This window comes from Trachypithecus francoisi, unplaced genomic scaffold (assembly GCF_009764315.1).
Source record: "Trachypithecus francoisi isolate TF-2019V2 unplaced genomic scaffold, Tfra_2.0 Lachesis_group0, whole genome shotgun sequence".
Taxonomy (NCBI): domain Eukaryota; kingdom Metazoa; phylum Chordata; class Mammalia; order Primates; family Cercopithecidae; genus Trachypithecus; species Trachypithecus francoisi.
In genome coordinates this window covers 132,770,686-132,794,920 of record NW_022681453.1, presented here as the reverse complement: position 1 = coordinate 132,794,920, position 24,235 = coordinate 132,770,686, and the positions used below count along the sequence as shown (strand labels likewise).

General features: G+C 39.9%; 1 protein-coding gene, 1 long non-coding RNA gene and 1 other non-coding gene across 3 annotated transcripts in view; 1 reads left to right on the top strand and 2 right to left on the bottom strand.

The window, feature by feature from the left end:
- The window catches only part of LOC117083846, a 40,193-nt gene extending 25,734 nt beyond the window's left edge, over positions 1-14,459 (top strand). The window contains exons 3-4 of the long non-coding RNA XR_004437229.1: positions 9,168-9,298; positions 13,698-14,459. This is a non-coding gene — a long non-coding RNA (uncharacterized LOC117083846). The remainder of the gene's footprint in view (positions 1-9,167; positions 9,299-13,697) is intronic.
- The window catches only part of MAP3K13 (mitogen-activated protein kinase kinase kinase 13), a 147,171-nt gene that overhangs the window by 34,325 nt on the left and 88,611 nt on the right, over positions 1-24,235 (bottom strand). The window contains exons 2-5 of the mRNA XM_033211944.1: positions 20,404-20,963; positions 12,134-12,317; positions 5,524-5,715; positions 1,276-1,434 (exon numbers count right to left, since the gene is read on the bottom strand). Coding sequence (XP_033067835.1) covers positions 1,276-1,434; positions 5,524-5,715; positions 12,134-12,317; positions 20,404-20,878 — 1,010 coding nt within the window. The 5' untranslated portion in view covers positions 20,879-20,963. The remainder of the gene's footprint in view (positions 1-1,275; positions 1,435-5,523; positions 5,716-12,133; positions 12,318-20,403; positions 20,964-24,235) is intronic.
- On the bottom strand, positions 6,825-6,925 carry LOC117084725. Its single transcript, XR_004437626.1, has one exon. It is a non-coding gene; the product is annotated as a small nucleolar RNA U13 (small nucleolar RNA).

Here is a 24,235-nt window from a genome sequence, read left to right as displayed (position 1 = left end):
TAATTTTTTGTGTTTTTAGTAGAGATGGGGTTTCACCATGTTGGCCAGGCTGGTCTTGAACCCCTGACCTCAAGTGATTCACCCACCTCGGCCTCCCAAAGTGCTGGAATTGCAGGTGTGAGCCACCGTGCCTGGCTTTTAAAGACTTTTTAAACCATGAAATCTAAAAGCCATAAAAGGAGAAATTGATAGATGAAACTGTATTTTCAAAATCTGACAAGGGAAAAAGTACCATCAGCAAAATAACAAAATGTGAATTATCTACAATTTACACAAAATGTGAATCTCCTTAATATATAAAATACTCTGATAAATTATGAGTAAAAATCAGAAAGCTGAGCAAAGATTATGAGCCATTCACAAGTAAGAAAATATGAGGGCTCTAACACATATGAACAAATGTATAGGCTTACTTGTCCCGAGAGGAATGCACCCAAGATACCGTTTTTTACCTATATGATTGGCAAAAATCCAAGAGTTTAGCACATTTTGTTGGTGAGACTGAGAAAACACTCTTACATATTTCCGGTGGGAACATCAATTAGTAATCCCTAAGGCGGGTACTTTGGTAATGACTATCTAAATTACAAATGACCCCACATTTCTACTTTATCCTATTCACTCTGGTATTACATGCAATTTTGACATGCGCTATTATTTTGGTTTTAAGCCTAAAAGTTACTAGTTGCCAATTTTAAGGGTAGAAGAAAAGCTATTACAAGGAAAAATACTGTTGATAAAAAGACATAACCTCAGAAGAAATGTTATAGAGATCTTTTTTTAAAATCATAGCCTATAGAGGCTGTTCAATAAAAGGGCAAAACAACCTCCTACATCTCAAACGTGTCTAGAGAACATAATTGTATCACAGCAAAGTACATTATTGATATGTGTAGTGATGACCTGAGTCATTGAGAATAGGTAAGCTCTTGTACTTTACTCAAGAAGGTGAGAATTATGTAACACATTTCAGGAAGACTTCCATACTAAATGATCATTTGAAGTAAACTTTCAGTTTTCTAGAAAATTCAGCATATTCTCTGAGGTCCCCCAAACTGATGACTTACTGAGTGGAGAGTCACCCTCATTCCCCCAATCCTTCTCCCCATATATCACCATACTGGCAAGTACCTCAGACAATATGAGGCTGAAATCAACCAAAAGTGGACAACACTCAAGAATATTCTGGAAAAGTAAGCGCTGAAGGAAGACAGTGCTAATAGGGCGAAAGTGGGAAAAGGCTTTTTAGTTGGCACAACTGGTGGCGCCACTCACCATATATCAACTTTCTCAGATACGGGTTCGTTCCGTATCACCTCTGGCGCCATCCATGCGACTGTGCCGGCAAATGACATCTTGGTACTTTTGTCACTGAGTTCCTTAGACGTACCAAAATCAGAAATTTTTACTGCATCTGTGTGGGTCACTAAAACACTTTAAAAAGAAATAAAAAGAAAACATCCAGATCGTTAGTACTAATGAAAACCATGATTCTAAATGGCTGAAACGGAAGACTTTATCTGCTGCTTCCTATCTTGTAGCATTCAGCTTGCAGTTTCCAATGTCACTGGGGCATTGGCTATACACTAGAAATAACATCATTCATACTTGTGAGGCAGCTTAGCGTAACAGGCTTTTAACGCCTAGTCTTATGCTGCCTCTTCCACTTGCTGTGCGACCTTTGCCAAGTTACTTAACTCTTCTTTTTTTTTTTTTTTTGAGACAGAGTTTTACTCTTGCCGCCCAGGTTGGAGTGCAATGGCATGATCTCAGCTGACTGCAACCTCTGCCTCCTGGGTTCAAGGGATTTTCTCCTTGCCGCAGCCTCCCAAGTAGCTGCAATTACAGGCACCTGCCACCACGCCCAGCTAATTTTTGTATTTTTAGTAGAGATGGGGTTTCTCCATGTTGGTCAGGCTGGTCTCAAACTCCTGACCTCAGGTGATCCTCCCATCTCGGTCTCCCAAAGTGTTGGGATTACAGGTGTGAGCCACTGCACCCAGCCTTATTTAACTCTTCTAAGCCAGTTTTCTCATATGTAGGATGGAGACTCTTCATTCTTATCCACAATTTGAAAATACAAACAGTTCTCAATCAGCTTATATTTTTTTCACATGTATAAGGCAAACTCACTTTCTTCATCCCATTTTGTGTGAACAACAGGTTTTGCTGCAGATTTGTTAATGTGGTTGATCTTAGGGTACTGCTCCAGACCTCGCTGGATATCTAAGGTAGTGCACTACCTTTCTGAAAATATCTTGCTTCAAGAGTTTTGGATAAGGGGTGATAGACCTCTAATAACAATCTCATTGAATTTTCATTTGAATTAAATGAGGTAAGATATGTTAGGCACCGTTATCAATAAATATTGGTTTCCATCCTTGCTGGCTTTAGCCAGCCCACTAAAAAGAATACTTCTTTTTAAACACTGTTTAAATGATAGCCAACTAATATCATGCATGAGACCATGATATTTGGGATTCATTACCTTAAAAGGCTAATATATATGCTGGGATTTCACTAGCGCTGATAAGGAAAAGCAGAAATAAATCCAAGCTTAAGTAAATTCCACACCAGTAGTGTTTTACTTGTCATAGTAGTTATCTGAAAATGTGACCTGAGGCCAAGTGCTCGTGCCAGCCTTGAAGATGAATACAATCTGGTACCAAATTGACAGCTTCACACCCTAGATCGATTTCACTTGAAACAACCTGTTTAGAACATTAGAAAGTTAATGACTTAGGGTTTCAGAGGCTTTAATGATCTAGGGACCTACGTTTAATGATGAGAGGGTTACAGGCGTGGTGGCGGGCGCCTGTAGTCTCAGATACTCGGGAGGCTGAGGCAGGAGAATGGTGTGAACCCAGTAGGCGGAGCTTGCAGTGAGTGGAGTTCGCACCACTGCACTCCAGCCTGCGCCACAGAGCGAGACTCTGTCTCAAAAAAAAAAAAAAAAAAAGTCTTCATCCTCAAATAGTATCAGAATTGAGGAGGCTGTAAAGCTGAAAACGTCTGACTCTATCCCCTTGCTTCTCCATTTGAACCAGGGATTCCTTCACATTTACCAGGCTCACAACCCCAACCCCAATGGCTATTTACCAAATAGCTCAGAGCTTACAATTGCTTTTGAATACCATCCTCCATGCCCTGGTTTTGCACCTAATATGTAAAATTTATCTAACTTAGGAGTTTTGATTTAACAGTGTTAGTCTTAGTGAAAATGCATAAGGATTAAAATATTATGGGATGAGAGAATTGGAGAACTGATATCATACACCATGAAAGTGAGAGTAGGCAGTTAGCCCCTAAAACAGGGAACCTTTTCTGGGAACTTCCTCTCTGCCTCCGTTGGTGTGACAAGAGAGGATGGACTTGGGAGAAGACTAGAGAAATATAACATTAGAACTTTTCTGAAATCTTCTCTGAAACAAAGTTGGGGTCACAGAGCCTGCAGACTTAATGTAGGTAATGAGATCTCTTGTTACAGCAAGTCAGATGGATCCCCGTCTTCTCAAAGTCAGCTTGAAACCCAAAGAAGCCAAAGCTGCTGGGGTTGGGAGTGTTATTGTTAATAGAGGGAAAGGCTTACTGGGTAACCCATTCACTACTCTATTCTACGGCTTCCTGACTCCTTCCCTCTAAGATTAATTCACAAGGAGAACAAGGTGGTTAAAAAGGAGACCATGCAAAGAGGCCTTCAGGTAGTTAATGTCCTTACCTGTATGCACTGAATGGCAAAAGCAACAGGGTAAGAATGTGAACAGAAGAAATGAACACTACACAATCATGTTTACTTGCAAGTAAAGCAAGGGGGAGGTTGTTCAGTCAACTAAGCACTGTAATTACTGAGGATGATGGTGATAAATAAGAGCTGTTTTGAAGTTTATAATGAAGTTTATATACTGTCCATGGAGGAAAGGCAGGATTCACTGTGAATCCCCTACCGTCACTTAATGAGGTAGGATGCAGCAGCCTTTGGTTCAGAAATTCTAGGTTCAAGTCCTAGCCCCATGACTTTGGGCTAAGCTCTAGTTTCCCTTACATAAAATAAGAATAACAATACTCGTTACAAATCCCACACAGTTTTTGCCAGGATCAAAGATGTGATCATGGATCCCCCCCAAGATATTATAAACCATGAAAGCACTATGCAAATATATATACATGTGTGTGTATATACAATAAATGAATATATATATTTTATTTTGATTATTTTTTGAGACAGGGTTGTGCTCTGTTGTCCAGGCTAGAGTGCAGTGGTGTGATCATGGCTTACTGTAGCCTTGACCTTCCGGGCTTAAGTGATTCTCCCACCTCAGCCTCCCGAGTAGCTTGGACTACCATGCCTGGCTAAATTTTTAATTTTTTGTAGAGATGGGGTTTCACTATATTGCCTAGGCTACAAATATATTTTGAAGAGATTAATCTTCTGCTCGTCTACCCAAAATGTGATGATAAATAACAAAAATAATGTTGAAAAACAGGAGTTATACTGAAATAAATCATTTTATCAATTTCCTTCTTCATGCAATTTGGGGAACTAACTACACACTCCTCTTAAAGTGATTAGTAGCCAAGAAATCCTTTTGAAAACAGAGATTACTAGAAACAGCCCTGCTTCTCTTACATAGCCAGTGTTTATTTTTCCTGTGGCCATTGTGAACCTTATAACTGTTTATTTCCTCCTTGCTTAGACACTAGAAGCTCAAAGCCAAATGTATAGTCCACATCTATAGAATCTCATGGCATGTAATTTGTGAATAATTTTTAGTTCTAATGTTTTTACTTTTCCTTTGCCTCTGTTTTATTATTATTATTATTTTTGAGATGGAGTCTTGCTCTGTCGCTCAGGCTGGAGTCCAGTGGTGCAATCTCAGCTCACTACAACCTCTTCCTCCTAGGTTCAAGCAATTCTGCTGCCTCAGCCTCTCAAGTAGCTGGGACTACAGGTGCCTGCTACCATGCCTGGCTAATTTTTTACATTTTTAGTACAGACAGGGTTTCACCGTGTTGGTCAGGCTGGTCTCGAACTCCTGACCTCAAGTGATCCACCCGCCTTGGCCTCCCAAAGTGCTAGGATTACAGGCATGAGCCACTCCACCCAGCTAGCCTGTTTCTTATTTATCCATTTTATCCTGTTGTATACATTTCTGAAACTCAGTTTAAAAAGTTTTTTGAACACATGGAAAACAACAAACCAAGGCTTCAAATGGGAAGGTCTGGCATTAACTATCTGAGATGATAGAAGGTGAATACTTCAGATCATAATGAATTTTGTTTCACAGTTGTATGATTTAAAAGCAACAAGAGGGAAAAGTGGTTTCAGGTACCTGGAGATATCTGCCATACAGGTAAGCAGGTAGGTCAACAATAACCCAAGAGATGCACAAACAGAATTACCCACTGTGCTGATTGAAACTGAACTAAAAGTATGATGTCTGAAAACGTCAACTGAGGTTGATAAATATTATGTATTTCAAAAGAACAAAACAAAATAGCTGAAACATTAGCTCCAGAACTCACTTAGGTGATTTCAGATCACGATGAATAATTTTATGGAGGTGCAAATAATTCATTCCACTTGCAATTCCTGTGGACCAGTCTACTAGCAATCGAGGTGTGATCTTCCTGCCAGCTCGCAAGACCTCGTAGAGTTGTCCATGGGCACAGTATTCCATGATAATACAGTAACATGGGGCCTGAGTACAAACACCCCTTCCAAGAAAACACAAACATGTACATCAGTACACACATACATGCATACATATGTATATTTAAAGAAGAGTTAATCAAAACCAATTCTATACCCAAATTATTTTTAAAATGTGTATAGATAATAGTTTCTGATTCTTAAATTAGCATTGAACCTTCTCTAGTCTACAGGTTTCTCTATGATGTACATAGACAATTTTCGTTTGTTTTGTTTACTCTGGATATCTATATGCTGTGCTGTGTCTGGTGCCTTTTCTGTGGGACCCTTCCATTCCGGGACAAAGAGCACACTTTTCTGAGGTTTGTGCAGGCTGGATACTGTGTTGTTTTAGATCATTAAGTATCATTTGGGAGGCCAAGGCAGGTGGATCACAAGGTCAGGAGTTCAAGACCAGCCTGGCCAAGATGGTGAAACCCCATCTCTACTAAATATACAAAAAGATTAGCCGGGCATGGTGACGCATACCTGTAGTCCCAGCTACTCAGGAGACTGAGGCAGAGAACTGCTTGAACCCGGGAGGCGGAGGATGCAGTGAGCCAAGATCACGCCACTGTACTCCAGCCTGGGAAACGGAGTGAGACTCCATCTCAAAAATAAAAAATAGTAACAATTTGGCCAGGTGTGGTGGCTCATGTTTGTAATCCCAGCACTTTGGGAGGCTGAGGCAGGTGGATCACCAAGATCAGGAGTTCGAGACCAGCCTGGCCAACATGGTGAAACCATGTCTCTACTAAAAATACAAAAATTAGCCGGGCATAGTGGTGCACGCCTGTAATCCCAGCTACTTGGGAGGCTGAGGCAGGAGAATCACTTGAGCCTGGGAGAAGGAGATTCCAGTGAGCAAAGATTGTGCCACTGCACTCCATCCTGGGTGACAGAGTGAGACTCTGTCTCAGAAAAAAAAAAAAAGAAAAAATAATTTAAAATTTCTTGCTTTTACAGTTTTAGAGGGTTTTATGAGTGTACAGAGAGATAATTCAGACAAAATACTTCTATTTTTAATTTGCTGAATTTTACTCAAATTAAAAATAACTAACTAGACTGAGGACCCAAAGACGACCCAATTTTCCATCTTACATAATCTTTGAAAAACATTTCTCTTTTTTTTTTATGTCAGATAGGTAATGTGCTAACGTTGTAACAAGGTTGGAAGGAGGCACATCTCACCCGCGAGTGTGAACACCCAATCATGCTTACGAATCACAAAAGAATATGAAAAACAATATACAACTTTTTTTTTTTTTTTTTTTTCCAGACAGAGTCTCGCTCTGTCATCCAGGCTGGGGTGCAGTGGTGCAATCTCCGCCTTCCAGGCTCAAGTGATTCTCATGCCTCCTCAAGTAGCTGGGATTACAGGTGTGCACCACCACGCCAGGCTAATTTTTTTTATTTTTTATTTTTTTGAGACAGAGTCTTGCTCTATCACCCAGGCTGGAGTGCAGTGGCACAATCTTAGCCCCCTACAACCTCCACCTCCCGGGTTCAAGCAATTCTCCTGTCTCAGCCTCCTGAGTAGCTGGGATTACAGGCGCTTGCCACCATGCCTATTAATTTTTGTATTTTTAGTAGAGACAGGGTTTCACCATATTGGTCAGGCTGGTCTTGAACTCCTGACATCAGGTGATCTGCCCGCCTCAGTCTCCCAAAGTGCTGGGATTACAGGCTTCAGTCACTGCTCCTGGCCACTAATTTTTTTATTTTTAGTAGAGACGGGGTTTTGTCATTGTTGCCCAGACTGCTCTCAAACTCCTGTACTCAAGTGATCCATGCGTCTTGGCCTCCCAAAGTGCTGGGATTACAGGCGTGAGCTACTGCATCCAGCCTATACAACGTATTATATATCCATGTAGCCTATATTTGCATCAATTCCGACATCATCCATGAAAACCTTTCCCAATTATTCCCCTCCAAAAAGATCTTTCTCTTCTCTAAATTCCTGTGATATACAACAGCCACTAGTTCTTTATATGCAGTTTTTCTCTCCGCATATAGATTATAGGCTCCTTAAAGGGAACGGTCTTCAAGTTCTATTCTCTCTACCTCAAGGCCTAGAGGTTCACATCAAGTCTTTAACAAATGTTTGTTACCTTCACCTCAACCTTCTTAACTAAAAAAGCCCTCAAATGACATGTACAGAGGCCTTGAGGAGGAGGAAGGAAACTAACGTGAAAGAACCTCTTCTATGTTTCAAGGACATTTCCATGTTTATTTGTCTTACTTAATCTGCCCCAAACTACTGTAAGATAAATATTACCTTTTCCATTTTTATAAGTAAGGCTCAGAGTGAGAAAATAACTTGTCCTAATCACAACTAGATCATACAACTATTAAGTGACAGAGCTGGGATTCAAACTCAGTCTGCCTAATTTGAAAGTCCAGGCCCTCTACACTCTGTACAAGACTGCCTCCCTTTTAGCTTTTTAACTTCTGTTTAGACAAGCACATTGGGAATTCCTATGTTAACACCATTATCTCATAAAAGAAGGAATGATCATAGTAACTCTACTTCACAGTTTTGTTCTCAGGATGAGAAGAAAAATTACTATATGTAATCTATGTCTTATTGCTTATGGGTATACACGCCTTCCTTTGAAACTTTCTAGAGAAGTTAGCAGAGTATCTGTAAGACATCAGTTAAAGTCTTCAGCCAGCTACCAACCCATGCCTATCTCTTCAGCTGCTCTAAGTGATGAAAGAATTTAGAGGTCATGGTGTACGGCACTGATCATATGAAGATGATGATGATCTTATAACAATAGCAGGTTATGAAGAAGTATAATTAATCTTCATTTCCCTCTGCCCTGATGTGCCTGTCAAATGCCACAAAGCTATCTCTATTACTCTCCTATCATTTTCTAGGCTACAAAGAATTCTTATCTTGATTTTTAATAATTTTCTTCAAGTTCCGGTTATATGTCTCTTAGGAAAGCTTGGTGAACCCAAGTGTCTGGCAGCTACAAACAAATGATTGATTATCATTACAGAGAACTAATAAATATGGCACGTATAATGTAATATGCTTAAGTATACCAACATAAACATTTTTGAAGGTACTCAGCCTCCTATTCAACTATGTTTTAACTTGTTCCACATAGAAACGGTCTAACAGTGATGTTACGCACCTTTTATTTCTCTTGACTGACGAACGAGGAGCAATCATTCCATCAGCCCTGTACTATGACAAGGTTTCTTAGTAGCTATAAATAACAGCTCTATAATCACTTCTAATTGCTACCTTTTCTTCCCCTTGGCACTGAATTCCATTAGGAACAGTCAGGTTGAATTTTCTTAAAAGATTAACAAAAAAATTGGATGCAAAAAGAATATAGCATTCTTATCTTGTACTTCCCCTTCTGTATGTGGTTTTTATTAACTTCAAAAGAAGCTGTAAGCACAGAAATCAGTATCCAGAGAGATGTACTAAAATCTAATCATGCCCTCGTATATCTTCCAGACGGTCCTGAATGGGATTCATTGGCCAAGCAACACATGGCACAGATGGCTGCAAACATAACACTGCACAATGCCCAAGAGCATGGTGTAATGGGCCAGGAACACAGTCTCACTATTGTTTTCCATGTAGAGGTAAATACTATTCAAGTATCTTCAGCCTAAAGAGTTGGGCACTAGCAGGGCAATGCTGAAAACTGCATATGCAGGTAGGAGAGTCAGAAGGGTGAGGTGGGAAAAAGACAGGAAGAAAGAGAAAGAAGCAAAAGAAAGGAAGTAAAAATAAAGCTTCTCACAACACCATCTTATTAGGACACATTTCTACTTTCAGTGACCCCGGGTACCCTGCTGGAAAACCCTCTTACCTGCAACACACAGCCTAAGTCACTTGAAGAGGGCAAAAGGCCATACTCACCTACAGAACATTCTGTGTCTCAAACCCAGTGTCCTAGTGATCTAAGTTTAGAAGCTTTTGACCCTTCCTTCCATTTAGGAGGATGTAGCATACTGGAAGTGATGATCGTCTCAGTGAAGTAAAATGAAGGAAAGAAAGAAGAGGGTCTCTGCTTGTTTGTCTGCTTAAAATAATCTCCCCATTGTGTTTTGAAATGTATCCTCTTTGGAAAGATGATAATTTGTCTCTGCAGCATTTCATTTTAGTCACACATCCTCCTGGCCCTACTAGGTCAACCAAGGACAGAATTAACTGCAGCAACCGCAGCTCTCTTCCCTGCCCTCTGAATGAATGACCCTTCCACAAGGAAACGAATCCAGTACTTCTTTCTGTCTCTTGGTGTCCTGGTTGATTGCTTCTTTCTTCACACGTCTTTCCCTTTCCTTCTTGTTTGGTAATCAAAATTCAACCTCAGTACTCATTTAAACCCATTCTACAAAACCTGTACCCAAAATTTACCTTCCTTACTTCGTGGATGTGATCCCAATTAAGACTTATCACATGACATTTTTAGCTTTATAATCAGAATTTTATCAAGGAAGGATCACTTCTGAGGCTGGGAGAAGTTTCTCCTAGCTTAGGAGGGGGATTTGTAAATTATTCCACTTCTAGCTGTAGCCTCATTGGTCATACTATTTTCCAGGAATGCAAAATACATATCAAATATATCACAAAGCTCTAGTTTCTAAACTTTCATCCTACCTAAAAATACTTGTCCTGTTCTCCACCTTCTTTCCTCTAAAGCCACTTACCACTTATTTGTTTAAGCCTAGGGCAACATTAAAAGGCTAGCGAGGGAGATAACTCAAGGGAAAGGTTCAGGCAGAAGAGATCATATCTATTTAGAGCTCAGCACTTCCACCCTTTAAACTTTGACTCTCCTCCTTCTGTTAGGGATCCCAGTTAATATTATGAAAAAAATCGTCTAGACTAGAAAGATATGTTCACAGACTCTTGAAAACAATCACCTTGTGAAATGAATATAACATATGACTTACTATCAATAACTTGACAATCATTAGGTTAAGAAAGCTGGCCGGGCACGGTGGCTCAAGCCTGTAATCCCAGCACTTTGGGAGGCCGAGACGGGCGGATCACGAGGTCAGGAGATTGAGACCATCCTGGCTAACACGGTGAAACCCCGTCTCTACTAAAAATACAAAAAATTAGCCGGGCAAGGTGGCGGGCGCCTGTAGTCCCAGCTACTCGGGAAGCTGAGGCAGGAGAATGGCACGAACCCGGGAGGCGGAGCTTGCAGTGAGCTGAGATCAGGCCACTGAACTCCAGCCTGGGCGACAGAGTGAGACTCCATCTCAGAAAAAAAAAAAAACTGAATGTTTGACATTACTTGGAAGGGGATCTAGGAAAACCAGAAGCTATACTCTAAAGGTACCTGCTATTACAAGTTAATGTTTAAGAAGGGATGCTAACAGAACCTAATACAAAATATGTATCTACTACACAAGGATTGACTGTTCTTTGATCACTTCAGATGTTACCTTTGTCTTTCTTTCTTTCTTTTCTTTCTATTTCTTTCTCTCTTTCTTTTCCTTCCTTTCATCCTTCTTTCCGTCCTTCCTCCTGTCCTTCCTTCTTTCCTTCCCTCCCTCCCTCTTTCTTTCTCTTTCTTTCTCCTTCTTTCTTTCTTTTTTCTTTTCTTTTTCTTTCTTTCTTTCTTTCTTTCTTCTTTCTTTCTTTCCCTCCCTTCCTTCCTTCCTTCCTTCCTTCCTTGCCTCCCTCTTTCTTTCTTTTCTCTTCTTTTCTTTTCTCTCTCTTTCTCTCTCCTCTCTCTCTTTCCTTCTTCCTTCCTTCCTTCTTCCTTCCTTCCTTCCTTCCTTCCTTTCTTCCTTCCTTCCTTCCTTCCTTCCTTCCTTTCTTTCAGTCTCACTCTGTCACCTAGGCTGGAGGGCAGTAGCATGAACCTGGCTCAACACAGCCTCAGCCTCCCAGGTTCAAGCAATCCCCCTGCCTCAGCCTCTTAAGTAGCTAGGACTACAGGCCTGTGCTACCACATTCAGCTAATTTTTAAAATTTTTTTTAAAAGACAGGGTCCTACTATGTTGTCCAGGCTGGTCTCAGACTCCTGGGTTCAAGTGATCTGCCTGCCTTGGCCTCCCAAAGTGCTGGGATTACAGACATGAGCCACTGCACCCAGTCAACTTTGTTTTCTTAAGTGAATTTTAGGCTGTTCAGGTGATATTGAAGTAACCTCTGTCATCCCATTGATAAATGAGGTTGATGCAGCAGATCTGATTGCTTGGCAAGAACCCACACTTTCCCTTCCTGCCCCATGTGCATGCTCCTTCCATGTAGCACATAATTCAGCAAAATGAACCACTGGATTATAAGATGCCTGAGGACACAACTCCAATATAATAGTTCCTTGATACCCTCCCAAAGCACCTAGCACAGCTAGAGAATGCTTTTGAAATATCTCTCAAAGCAGAAACTTGTGTGTCTATATTGGGGGAAAGAAAATAGGTCTACTTCTTAAAAAAAAAAAAGCCTTGACCTACTTGAATGCGATGATGTTAGGGTGCTTCAACTTCCTCAAATGCTTGATATCCGTCTCATTCTGTTCTCTCACTTTCTTGATGGCCACCTCTTCTGCTCGGAACTTGCCCAAGAAGACAGCTCCTTGGGCTCCACTACCCAGCCACTGTAGCTCTGAGATCTCCTCAAATGGCACTTCCCAAGTATCTAGGCACACAAGCAAGAAATAAGCTTGAAGAGATCTCAGAAGGGACCACTCTACAAGGCCATTCTGAAGGTACCAACTTCATCATCCAGGATGAGCCTTACCCTCTGTCTCCCACCAAAAGATAGAACCTTCCTATGTACCTTGGAACTATAGATCAAATATTCATACACATTAGTTCGTATCAATTTTTAACCACTGAAATAAAGCAGAGCAGAAGCCTCCAATATGCCTTCCTCCAAACAAAACACAACCTACCACTCTTGCAGTCCTACCTCCTCACCTTAAGCTTGCATGTCAGTCAATTTACCCATCTGCCTCTATGCAACTATCCCTACCCCATCACCCATTACAGGTGTTATTTTATTCCTCTTTGAATTTCTAGTGCAGATGCTCAGTGAATCTTTGCTAATGAATTTTTTTTTTTTTTTTGTGATGGAGTCTTGCTCTGTCACCCAGGCTGGAGTGCAATGGCATGATCTCAGCTCACTGCAACCTTCTGCCTCTGGGATTCAAGTGATTCTCCTGCCTCAGCCTTCCAAGTAGCTGTGATTACAGGCACCCACCACCATGCCTGGCTAATTTTTGTATTTTTTAGTAGAGACAGGGTTTCACCATGTTGGTCAGGCTGGTCTCGAACTCCTGACCTCAGGTGATCCACCTGCCTTGGCCTCCCAAAGTGCTGGGATTACAGGTGTGAGCCACCGTGCTGGGCTTCTAATGAATTTTTAATGATACTCTCCTAAGAACTTCATTATGCATACTACTTACATTAATATTTACCTTTGATTGAGTACTTACTATATACCATACACTAGCATAGTACTTGACATATATCATATGTTCAATCCTTACAACCCTACAAGTATGGCCTTATTATAGTTATTTAAAGATGAAAAAAACTAAGGCATAGGGTGGTGAAGTAAATTCTCCTAAAATCATATAGCTGATAAGTGGTAGAACTGGGCCTAGAATTCCAGGATTGGCCAATTTTGGGAAGAGTGCTTTCTCTCCTATATGACATTGCCTCTCATAAGTAATTGAGAGGGCCATTAGTCACTAGTCATGATATGCTTATTCATAAAGCTGTAGTATTTTCAAGTTTCTCTTTTCCTTAGAGTTTGAATATTTTTTTGCACCAGAAATTTAAGAAGGGTCATTTCTAAGTGGTGGCATTATTAGTGCTTCATATTATATTTCTTTATTGTTTTCTGTCTTAAAAATTATTTTTTTACCATAAGCCTATATCACTTTTATAATGAATAAAATGGTATTTTAAATAAAGCACTTCAAAAATTCAATCAATATGTGCTTTAATCTCATGAAACTTTTCAAAACAAGAATGTAATTCATTGAGCCTTCTCCTTTCCCCTTCTTTCCAGGGTATTATCACAGGTAAGAAACAAATATCAAAGAGCTAAGAACCCCACGGAGTGAGAAAAATGATGACAGTGTGAAAGGTCGTGAGAGATTCTCCTCAGATCACTCAAAGGCTGCTGTTTGCAGAGCATGGAACAAAGTAATGTTGAGTTAGCTTCAAAGACACTCCGGTCTTGAAAGCAAATCAACTCACCATCTACTGCATTGATGAAACAAGAGCGGAAAGAGCTTATCTGCCTCTAGAAGTGAGCTACACTTCCCTCTTCTCTAATTTTCTCTACCTTAAGAGAAAAGAAACTCTGTAGATCTTAATAAAATGTTTTCTCATTACAATTGCTAAAACTTAACCTTCAAAATATAACTACGTAGAACAAGAAATATATAAAATGAGGGTGGTTTATGCCATGGGCCTTCATCCCATTCTCCTGATCTGAGCAGTATTAAAATTTTCCGCTGTACTGAAATTGAATAAATGCTAGATAAAAGCAAATCTCTCTCAAATACAAATAGCTGACAAATTTAAAATCACCCAAGGAACACATGATACCAAGTGAGATTTGGGAAGAAACAGCAAGTGATAGCCTTGGCTATTTTAACTATCTTCAAGGTTTCTAGGACAAGTATTAATAAGTGGCTCATGAAATCTCACTTTCACGTCTATGGGCTCATCCATGCAGCACACACGGTACACAGATATTGATGGCATATGGTAAGAGAATTTTCCTCATTGGGGTCCAGTGACAAATTAACAGTGTCATTGGCCGGGCATGGTGGCTCACACCTGTAATCCCAGCACTTTGGGAGGCCGAGGTGGGTGGATCATGAGGTCAGGAGTTTGAGACCAGCCTGGCCAATATGGTGAAACCCCATCTCTACTAAAAATACAAAAAAAATTAGCCGGGCATGGTGGTGCACGCCTGTAATCCCAGCTACTCGGGAGGCTGAGGCAGGAGAATTGCTTGAACCTGGGAGGCAGAGGTTGCAGTGAGCTGAGATTGTGCCACTGCACTCCAGCCTGGGCGACAGAGCGAGGCTCCATTTCAGAACAACAACAACAAACAAACAAACAAACAAAAACAAAAAAACCCCAGTGTCATTTTGACCATTTTAGGGGACTGAATAAAGTATTATTACTGGACTCTGGGGCAAGAACATAACTGAGCAGTATGTCTTTGAACAGCTTTACGCAAGCCCAAATTACCCTAATTTTTAATAAAATAACTACTAAAATTAGACCAATGTTTGGGTGTCTCTTTTACCCTATTTACTCAATCTTTAGTTACTGGCGAGCACCACCATGCCCTGCTAGTATGTACATTCCAAATTCTATCCAAAAGGATTTTGATAGTTTTTGCTCACAGTAGCAATGTATGAACATATTGGCAGTAAGTATTATCAATTATTTTTTGGTTCTATTTGAATTAGGTATAAAATAGTGTTTTATAACTTTGCACTAGTTTAATTGACCGTGATCACATTTGTTTAATACTCACAATCTGCTTTGTATGAATTGTCAAAACCCCTTTGTTCATTTATCTGTTAGCCTTCCATAGTTTGCATCAACTTGAAGAAACTCCTTCTATATTTCTTTGATACAAATGAGAATATTTTATAAGCCTTTTTCTTTTAATTTTATTATTTTTGAACGAAGTATTCTAAATCGTTGTCTATTATTTCCTTTGTAATTTCTTCCACTGCCTAGTCTATCTTCTAAAAGTTATCTATCGTTCATTTTAAAAAATTTAATCTTTACATTCATCTGAAACTTATTTTGGTGTATGGTATGAGGACTGATATAAATTATTTTTTTCCACATTGCTATTTAATGATTCCCAAATAATTTGTTAAAAAAATGCTTTCTTTTCATATTGCTTTAGGATACTTACACTGTAACTCACTATATTTTTTAGAAATAATGCCTATTAGTATTTTTGTAAGATGATAAACAGATTAATTACTAAAATACAAATACATTTGGCACTCAAATACAAAGTATTCCGGGTATTGCAACAAAAAATAAAATTCTCCTCTACCAACCTCTACTTCATGCCTGTGCTATTCAACTATGTTCAGCCAAGTCTCGATTATCCATAGAAAAACAAAGTGGATAGCACTGGTAATAAAAGAACACAGATTGTAAAATAAAGAAAGTAATGCTTCAACCATGTTTCTATCCATCTTTTTACTGAAACTAATTATCAGAAGTAAAATCGATTGATATGAATTTAGCACTCCTTGCCCAGTCTCAAAGTCCCTGTCAATAACGAGCAGAGAGCTCAGAAATGGGAAAATGGCAGGAAAAAGGAAATTGGTGATAAGGATGCACAAAATTAAGGGCCTAGATAATTGATGAGCAAGATAACTGATCTCATAATAATGAAGAACTGACTATACTCTCTCTAGGGTTAGTCCCAAACTTTTCATTGTTTTTATGTCTGTCCCATTGATAGTCTTCCCCAGAGTTTATCTTCTCTTTTATCTTCCCAATGACAACGACGTTAATTCCAATATCCATCAGGATCCTTAGGACTGGGAAAAAGCCACATGCCCACCCACTTTAAGGCAACAGTTCTCCTTTGTTTATTCAGACATGGCCATGACAGTACTTGCTTTGAGACTGGAAACTATTTGGCAACAGAAGATTTAAATTGCATGCTACCTTACTTGGGTTCACTATCAACATACTCAAAGGGAGGTGAGGACATCATTACAATTTTTTAAAAATCCAGTGACATTTCCTCATAAGTACCAATTGTAGGGACATGCCTGTGACATGTGTTATCCTTTGGTTGGCTGCAATGCAGGACTGAAGATTAGCTCCCTGATCCCAGACCTGACAAGGAAATTTGCTAGTTTCTGGCTAGCGGAACTCTTTCATGGTGCACAGCAACACCAGCTCTCAGTGGGATATCCTGCAGTCTGCTGAAGGGCTAGGCATCTGCTGTGCCCATATCAGAATCTTAAGCTGACCAGGCCTGTTTCTTATTTATTTCTGAAATAAACCTTTTTGAAAGTCACATAATCAATTGGAACACAAATTAAATACCAGTTTGCAGAATAATAACAAAAAATTTTAAAATCTCCTTTTGACAAACATACGGGATGGGTGTATTGCCCCTCATTCTGAGTCTGAACCTCAGTGATGTACTTGGATCCTGAGATATTCAAATTATCACCAAAAGTAAGTCTGAGACTGGACAAGCGGAGACCCTAAAAACCAAATGTAGTCGATCACCTATGCAGCTATCAGTAGGTTTTGCGTCCAACCAAAGAAAAGGGAACTTTAAAAAAATAACAAACTAGGGCCAGGCACGGTGGCTCATGCCTGTAATCCCAGCATTTTGGGAGGCCAAGGCAGGCAGATCACCTGGGGTCAGGAGTTCAAGACCAGACTGGCCAACATGGTGAAACCCTGTCGCTACTAAAAATGGGTGCGCGCCTATAATCCCAGCTACTCGGAAGGCTGAGGCAGGAGAATCACTTGAACCCAGAAGGCAGAGGTTGCAGTGAGCTGAGATCATACCATTGCACTCCAGCCTGGGTGACAGAGCAAGACTCCGTCTCAAAAAAAAAAAAAAAAAATTAGAAATTGTTACCTCTGAATTCTGGAAAGACAGGTGATTTTTATTATCTTCTTTATTTTATTTTCCTGCTTATATTTATGTCTAATTTAAAACATAATAATGCTGTTAGCAAGAAGCAACTAATTTCCTTTACAACCTTAAAATCATGTGGGCCAGGGGGTGGAAGGAAAATGAAAGCAGAATGTGTAGCGTACTGGAGTGTGTATGAAAGAGAGAGATACACATACACAAAACCAGGGACTGATGAAGAATTTCTGCATGGAACAAGATCAGATCATATGGTTGACAAATCCTGACAAGGACCTAGAAGTTACAGGCATACCAGTAAATCCCAATATACTTATGGAAAACAGGTATAGAGGGTGGAGTTGGTATTTGGTTTAAGAGAATGTATTGCAGAAATGGGAAATAAAACGCATGAGAAAAGTGGTTAATGGTAACTGAAGGCCACTGGCTGTTGTGGAAAAACCATCAACAGTCTTGACTAAAAGAGATGAACAGACTTTTAGGGGAGGGTCCCAGAGTCTAAAATTCAGTTATAAAATAAATAGAATCTCATTTTTGGTCCATATTTTCCCTTTCCAGAATTTCTTGATGAGAGAACTCATAAAAATTTAATCATTTACATAAGGCCACAAAGATATGTATCAAAAGTCTTAAAACAACACATCTTTTGAACTCAAGTATTCCTCTCCTAGGAATTTATCCCAAGGACTAATCAAAGATATACACAAAAGTAAAGTAGTAGACAAATGGTCATTGCGGTATGGCTTATAATAACTAAACATGCAAACAAATTAATGTTGAGCAATAGGGGATTACTTAAAAATATTGGCACATTCACATCATTTAATATTATGTAGCCATTAAAAATGATGCTGAAGAATTATACTTAAGACATGGAAAATGTTCACAATATGAAGTGAGAAAACATTACAAAACAGTATGTGATATGGTTTGGTTCTGTGTCCCCTCTCAAATCTCATCTCGAATTGTAATTTCCACGTGTCAGGGGAGGGGCCTGGTGGGAGGTGACTGGATCATGGGGCGGATTTCCCCCTTGCTGCTCTCGTGATAGTGAGTGAGTTCTCACGAGATCTGATTGTCTGAAAATGTGTGGCACTTCCTCCTTCTCTCTCTCCTGCTCTGCCATGGTAAGACTTTCTTGCTTCCGCTTCGCCTTCTGCCATGATCGTAAGTTTCCTGAGGTTTCCTATTCATGCTTCCTGTTAAGCCTGCAGAACTGTGGGTCCATTAAACCTCTTTTCTTCATAAATGACCCAGTCTCAGGTAGTTCTTTATAGCAGTGTGAACAAGGATTAATATAGTATGACTCCATTTTTTAAAAGTATACACACACATACACAAATAGACTAACATAATATATAAAATGGAAATATTAATGGTTATTCTCAGGAGATGGAGGATCATAGATTATTTTAAAATTATTTTGGAACTTACCTGTATTTTCCAAACTCCATACATATTACTTTTGTTATCAGAAAAAAAAAGTTACTTTGGAGAATATTAATGAGGTTATATAAGATCATGTCCTTTGCAAGAACATGGATGGAGCCAGAGGCCATTGTCCTTAGCAAACAAACACAGGAACAGAAAACCAAATATCACATGCTCTCACTTACAAGCAGGAGCAAAATGATGAGAAAACATAGACACAAAGAGGGGAATGACAGACACTGGGGCCTACGTGAGGGTGGAGGGTCGGGGGAGAAAGAGGATCAGATAAAATAACTATTGGGTACTGAGTGATGAAATAACCCGTAGAGTAAATCCCCATGACACGAGTTTACCTGTATAACGAACCTGCGCATGTACCCCTGAACGTAACATAAAACTTTTAAAAAATGAGGTTATAAAGAAAACCAGGGCTTCAAAAGTACAATATTAATATTTGAATCAGAATATATGAATATATTGTTACACAATGATGGGAGTTAAAAACTTAATTTTTTTTTTTTTTTTGAGGCAGAGTCTCACTCTATCACCCAGGCTGGAATGCAGAGGCACGATCTCGGCTCACTGCAACCTCTGCTGGGTTTAAGCAATTCTTGTGCCTCAGCCTCCCAAGTAACTTGGACTGCAGGTGCATGCCACCATGCCCAGCTAATTTTTGTATTTTTAATAGAGATGGGGTTTCACCATGTTGGCCAGGCTGGTCTTGAACTCCTGACCTCAAGTGATCTGCCCCCCCCAGATTCCCAAAGTGCTGTGATTACAAGTGTGAGCCACCACGCCCAACAAAACTTCCTTTTTTTGGGCGATTGTGGGATCTAGAAATAATAGCGCTTCTCAAGATTGGTTAGATATTTTGTCATTTCCTCAAAATGTAAGCTTTCTATGCCTTTATCATAAGAAAATAACTCCTTTTTACTATAATCTAAGTTTCACTATAGTCTAAGTCCTACAGTCTTCAGGGGCATTACCATGTGGCTTCTGTCTGGTTTTAAATCAGTCCAGCAGCCATCAGATTTTTTTGATTGTATAAGTTATCAGTAAACTTTTTAAAACTTATTTTTATTTATCAATTAATTAATTATTTTAGAAAAACAGTCTCATTCTGTCACCCAGGCTGAAGTGCAGTGGCACAATCATAGCTCACTGTAGCCTCAAACTCCTGGGCTCAAGTGATCCTCCTGCCTCAGCCTCCCAAAGTGCTGAGATTACAGGTGCGAACCACTGCACCTGGCAAAAAATTTTAAATATGTAGCCACTGCATGATTTCTTTATATATTATATATCTGCACAACTATATTAAAATATGAAATATATCTGAAAATTTATGAAAATAGAAATTTTAAATGATGAGATAAACAAGAGCTCTAGTATCTTCTTCTTATAATCCCACGGATTGTTTTATATGTACTGTACTTTGTACACCACTAGACTGGATGACCACAAAAAGATGGGCTACAACCAAAAAAGACCCACCAAATGTGAATCTCTTCCCTTCAGCTGGTCTACTGGAAACTGAAATGAGGTATTCATCTGCCACTAGTTCTTTAATTTGCCCAAAGCTCACAGGTTATCCAGCTAATGGTGGTGATGGTGGTGGTGATGGTGTGTTTACACAAGAAATATCTTCCAAGTCCATACTCTAGCTTACCTTGCTGCTGCAATTTGTAATCAGTGGAATATGCCTTCCCAATGATATTCCATACAGGCCTTAAGCATCCAAATAGTCCTTCAAGAAACCCACCACTGCCACTGCCTGACCTGCTGAACTGAATCTTGATGTCTTCAGTTCCGCTCGTGCTCTCTCCGTCCACTGTGTTGCTGTTCCCCTGAGACACTGCCATCTCTGATTCATCGTGTTCCCTTAGCTGAAGAACGCTGTTCTCAAACTGGTCCCTGGAATCCTCACTTACGCTTGTCAAAACTGTTGTGGTGATGGGGCTGTTCACACTCTCGATTAGCTCTGTTCGTACCATCCCCTTTTCCTGCTGGTCCTTGAGGAGCTTGGGAGAAGGGTGGTTCCCCATAGCTGCGAGCTCATCTTGTAGTCCATTGAAGGTTTTGCTCTCACTGAAGGGTAAGTGTGGAGAAGAGGAGCAGCTCAGGTGCTCCTGAAAGTTGGCCATTGTGCCATGAGTATAACCAAGGTCCTGAGATGACACTCAGAGGATTGTTGGGACAGAGTTCTGACTTAAGAGAGGGCTCCAAAACCTGAGAAAAACAGGAGGGAGATATGAGATCATCTTTTCTTTAGTATGCACACCACAACACTTCTGTTTGCATTAAGAACACTGAAACATGGAGACTGGTTAACCTGTGGGTCCGTCCATGTGACGGAGATGAGTGCAGCAATGAAAATTTATGCTGTGAGAGAGTATTTATGAACATGACAAAATATCCACGACACATTAATATAAAAAACAGGTTAGAACAATATATATAACATTAACTTAAAATTTTATTTAAAAGGATATATATACGAGAAAAAAGACTTGAAGGAAAAAATCCAAGGAATTAACAATAGTTAATTTTAGGTGGTTAGATCTGGGAGAGGTTTATATTGTTGTGATTTTCAAGGTATTCTAAGCATTCTGTATCGATATCTATTATTATTATTTATTTATTATTATTTTTTTTTGAGACGGAGTTTCACTCTTATTGCCCAGGCTGAAGTGCAATGGCGTGATTTCGGCTCACTGCAACCTCCGCCTCCCAGGTTGAAGTGATTCTCCTGCCTCAGCCTCCCAACTAACTGGGATTACAGGCATGCATCATCACATCGGGCTACTTTTTGTATTTTTAGTAGAGACAGGGTTTCTCCATGTTGGTCAGGCGGGTCTCAAACTCCTGACCTCAGGTGATCCACCCACCTTTGCCTCACAAAGTGCTGGGATTACAGGCATGGGCCACTGTGCCCGGCCCAAAGTATGTTCTTATCAGAAATGTACTTTCTTTTTAAATCCCTTTGTAATAGTCATTCCTTCCTTCACTCTGTACCAAGCATCTAGAATGTGCTAGAGCTCAGGGTATGAAGATGACCTCATTTTGCAGATGGGGTAAAAGAAAGACCAACAAAGGTTGACAGAACAGTGTTTATAATGAATTAAGTAAGTGCTCTGAGAGCACAGAAGAGGGAGGAATAGTTTCAGGGAAAGGTGCTGAAAGGTAGTAACTTTTGATCCATTTGAAGAAAGTGTAGGCATTCATTAAGCAAGTCAGAAAGGTGTGAGTGAAAGAAGAGGGGGAGGGTATTACAAGTGTGGGTGAAACCATGAAGGAGGCCATAGAAGCTTGAAAGACTATGGAACAGATGAGAAACCCAAAGTGGCTGGAATGTAGGCTATATATAAGCACATGCAGAAAGACATGAATGGACAGATAGGTAGGGGCTAGATTATAAGGAGCTTTGCATGCCAGGCTGAGTTTGAGATTTTATATTGAAGGTGATGGGGAGCCATAGTAACTTATATTGGGGATTATGGATAAAAATAGACCCTCTCAATTTTATTATTTTCTTATCTTCATAACTGAGACCTAAATTTTAAGCCTTTTATTCATTATCATATCCCATGAATAGCTTCTATTAGTGAACCAATGAAAATATCCTATCCTCGGCTGGTGTGGTGGCTCACGCCTGTAATCCCAACACTTTGGGAGGCCGAGGTGGGCAGATCATGAGGTCAGGAGTTTGAGACCAGCCTGGCCAGCATGGTGAAATGCCATCTCTACCAAAAATACAAAGAATTAGCTGGGCATGGTGGTGCATGCTTGTAGTCCCAACTACTCAGGAGGCTGAGGCAGGAGAATTGCTGGAACCCAGCAAGTGGCCAAGATTGCACTACTACACTCCAGCCTGGGTGACAGAGCGAGACTCTGGAAGGAGGAGGAGGGGTAGGTGGAGGAGGAGGCGGAGGAGGAGATGGACGAGGAGGAGGAGGAGGAGAAGGAGAAGAAGAACAAGAGGAAGAAGAAGAAGAAAAAGAAGAACAGGAAGAGAAGAAGAGGAAGGAGGAGGAGGAGAGGAAGAAGAGGAAGAACAAGAGGAAGAAGAAGGAGGAGAAAATATTCTATCCTCTGAATTCTTATTCATTCACTGAGCTCTTATTACATGGCATGCAATGTGTTAGGCATTAGTAAATGGACCATAGGTTCCTACCCTTTGGGAACTTACAATCTAGAAGGAAAGACCAATAGATGACAGCCACATGGTTAGATATGGGACAAAGACATGTATAAGGTGCAATGGGAGCTCAGAAAAATAAATATAAAATGTGTCTAGAGACGTTATAAGAAATTTTGTTTAAATTGAGTCTTGAGGGGCGAATTAATGGTCACTAGGAAAGAAAGACTAGGCATTCCAGGTAGTATTGGGAAACAGCAGGAGATAACTCTTAGAAAAAGTAGGCAAAGGCTAGATTATGGTAGGCCTGTATGACAAGCTAAATCTTTGGGGTTTTATCCTCATGACAACAGAGAGCCATTAAGGAATTTTAAGCAAGGGAGTAATTTGGTCAGATAAATTAAAATCACATCTATAGAAGTAGAGGTTGGATTCAAAGGGAAAGTTTGAAAGTCCAGTTAGAAGTTATAGTTCAAAAAGAAATGATCTGGACCTGAACAAGTCAGTTAGCAATGGCAGTGAAGAGGACAGGAAAGATTTAAGAGGTAGAATTGGTAAGATCTAGTAATTGACTAGACATGGAAGTGGGTAAAGGAAAGGGGGTGAGGAAGACTTTTCAAATCACTTATTTGGAATAATGAACAGACAGACAATGTCAATAACTGAGATATGAAATGCCAGAAAGAAAGGTTTGGAAAGAAGACGATTAGCTCAACTATGGACATACAGAATTTAAGGCCTACTATGCATCATGCACTAAGCTAGGGAGCTAGGCTTTTATTGATGCTATCTGATTTTAAAAAGACACTTTGTAGAGAGAGATTGGAAGAAAGATAAAGATGGGGCTCATTTATCAGAGGGGCAGAAGTTTCCAAATCAAAAGGTAAATTTAAAGTGTATTTATTGAATATATACTCAGTCTGCACAACATGGCAAAAAAATACAAAAAATACAAACATTATAAAAAATACAAAAATTACAAAAATTAGCCAGCCATGGTGGCATGCGCCTGTAGTATCAGCTATTGGGGTGGAAGGCTGAGGTGGGAGAATCGCTTGAGCCCAGAAAATCAAGGCTGCAGTGAGCTGTGTTTGTGTCACTGTATTCCAGGCTGGGCAACAGAGCGAGACCCTGTCTTAAAAAAAAAAAAAAAAGAATATATACTGAGAATTGTGCCACGCACTAGGCTAGATTCTGTGGATACAGAACATTACTGTTACCATTAGTGTTTTTAATAATGAATAAGAGAAAGTGCTTTACAATTTATAGAAGCCTGTTTACATAATCAGCAGTACTGGTAAATCAGCTCTTTCCAAAACAACAGCAATCTGGTTTGTAGTGTTTGCTCATTTTCCTAGTGTAA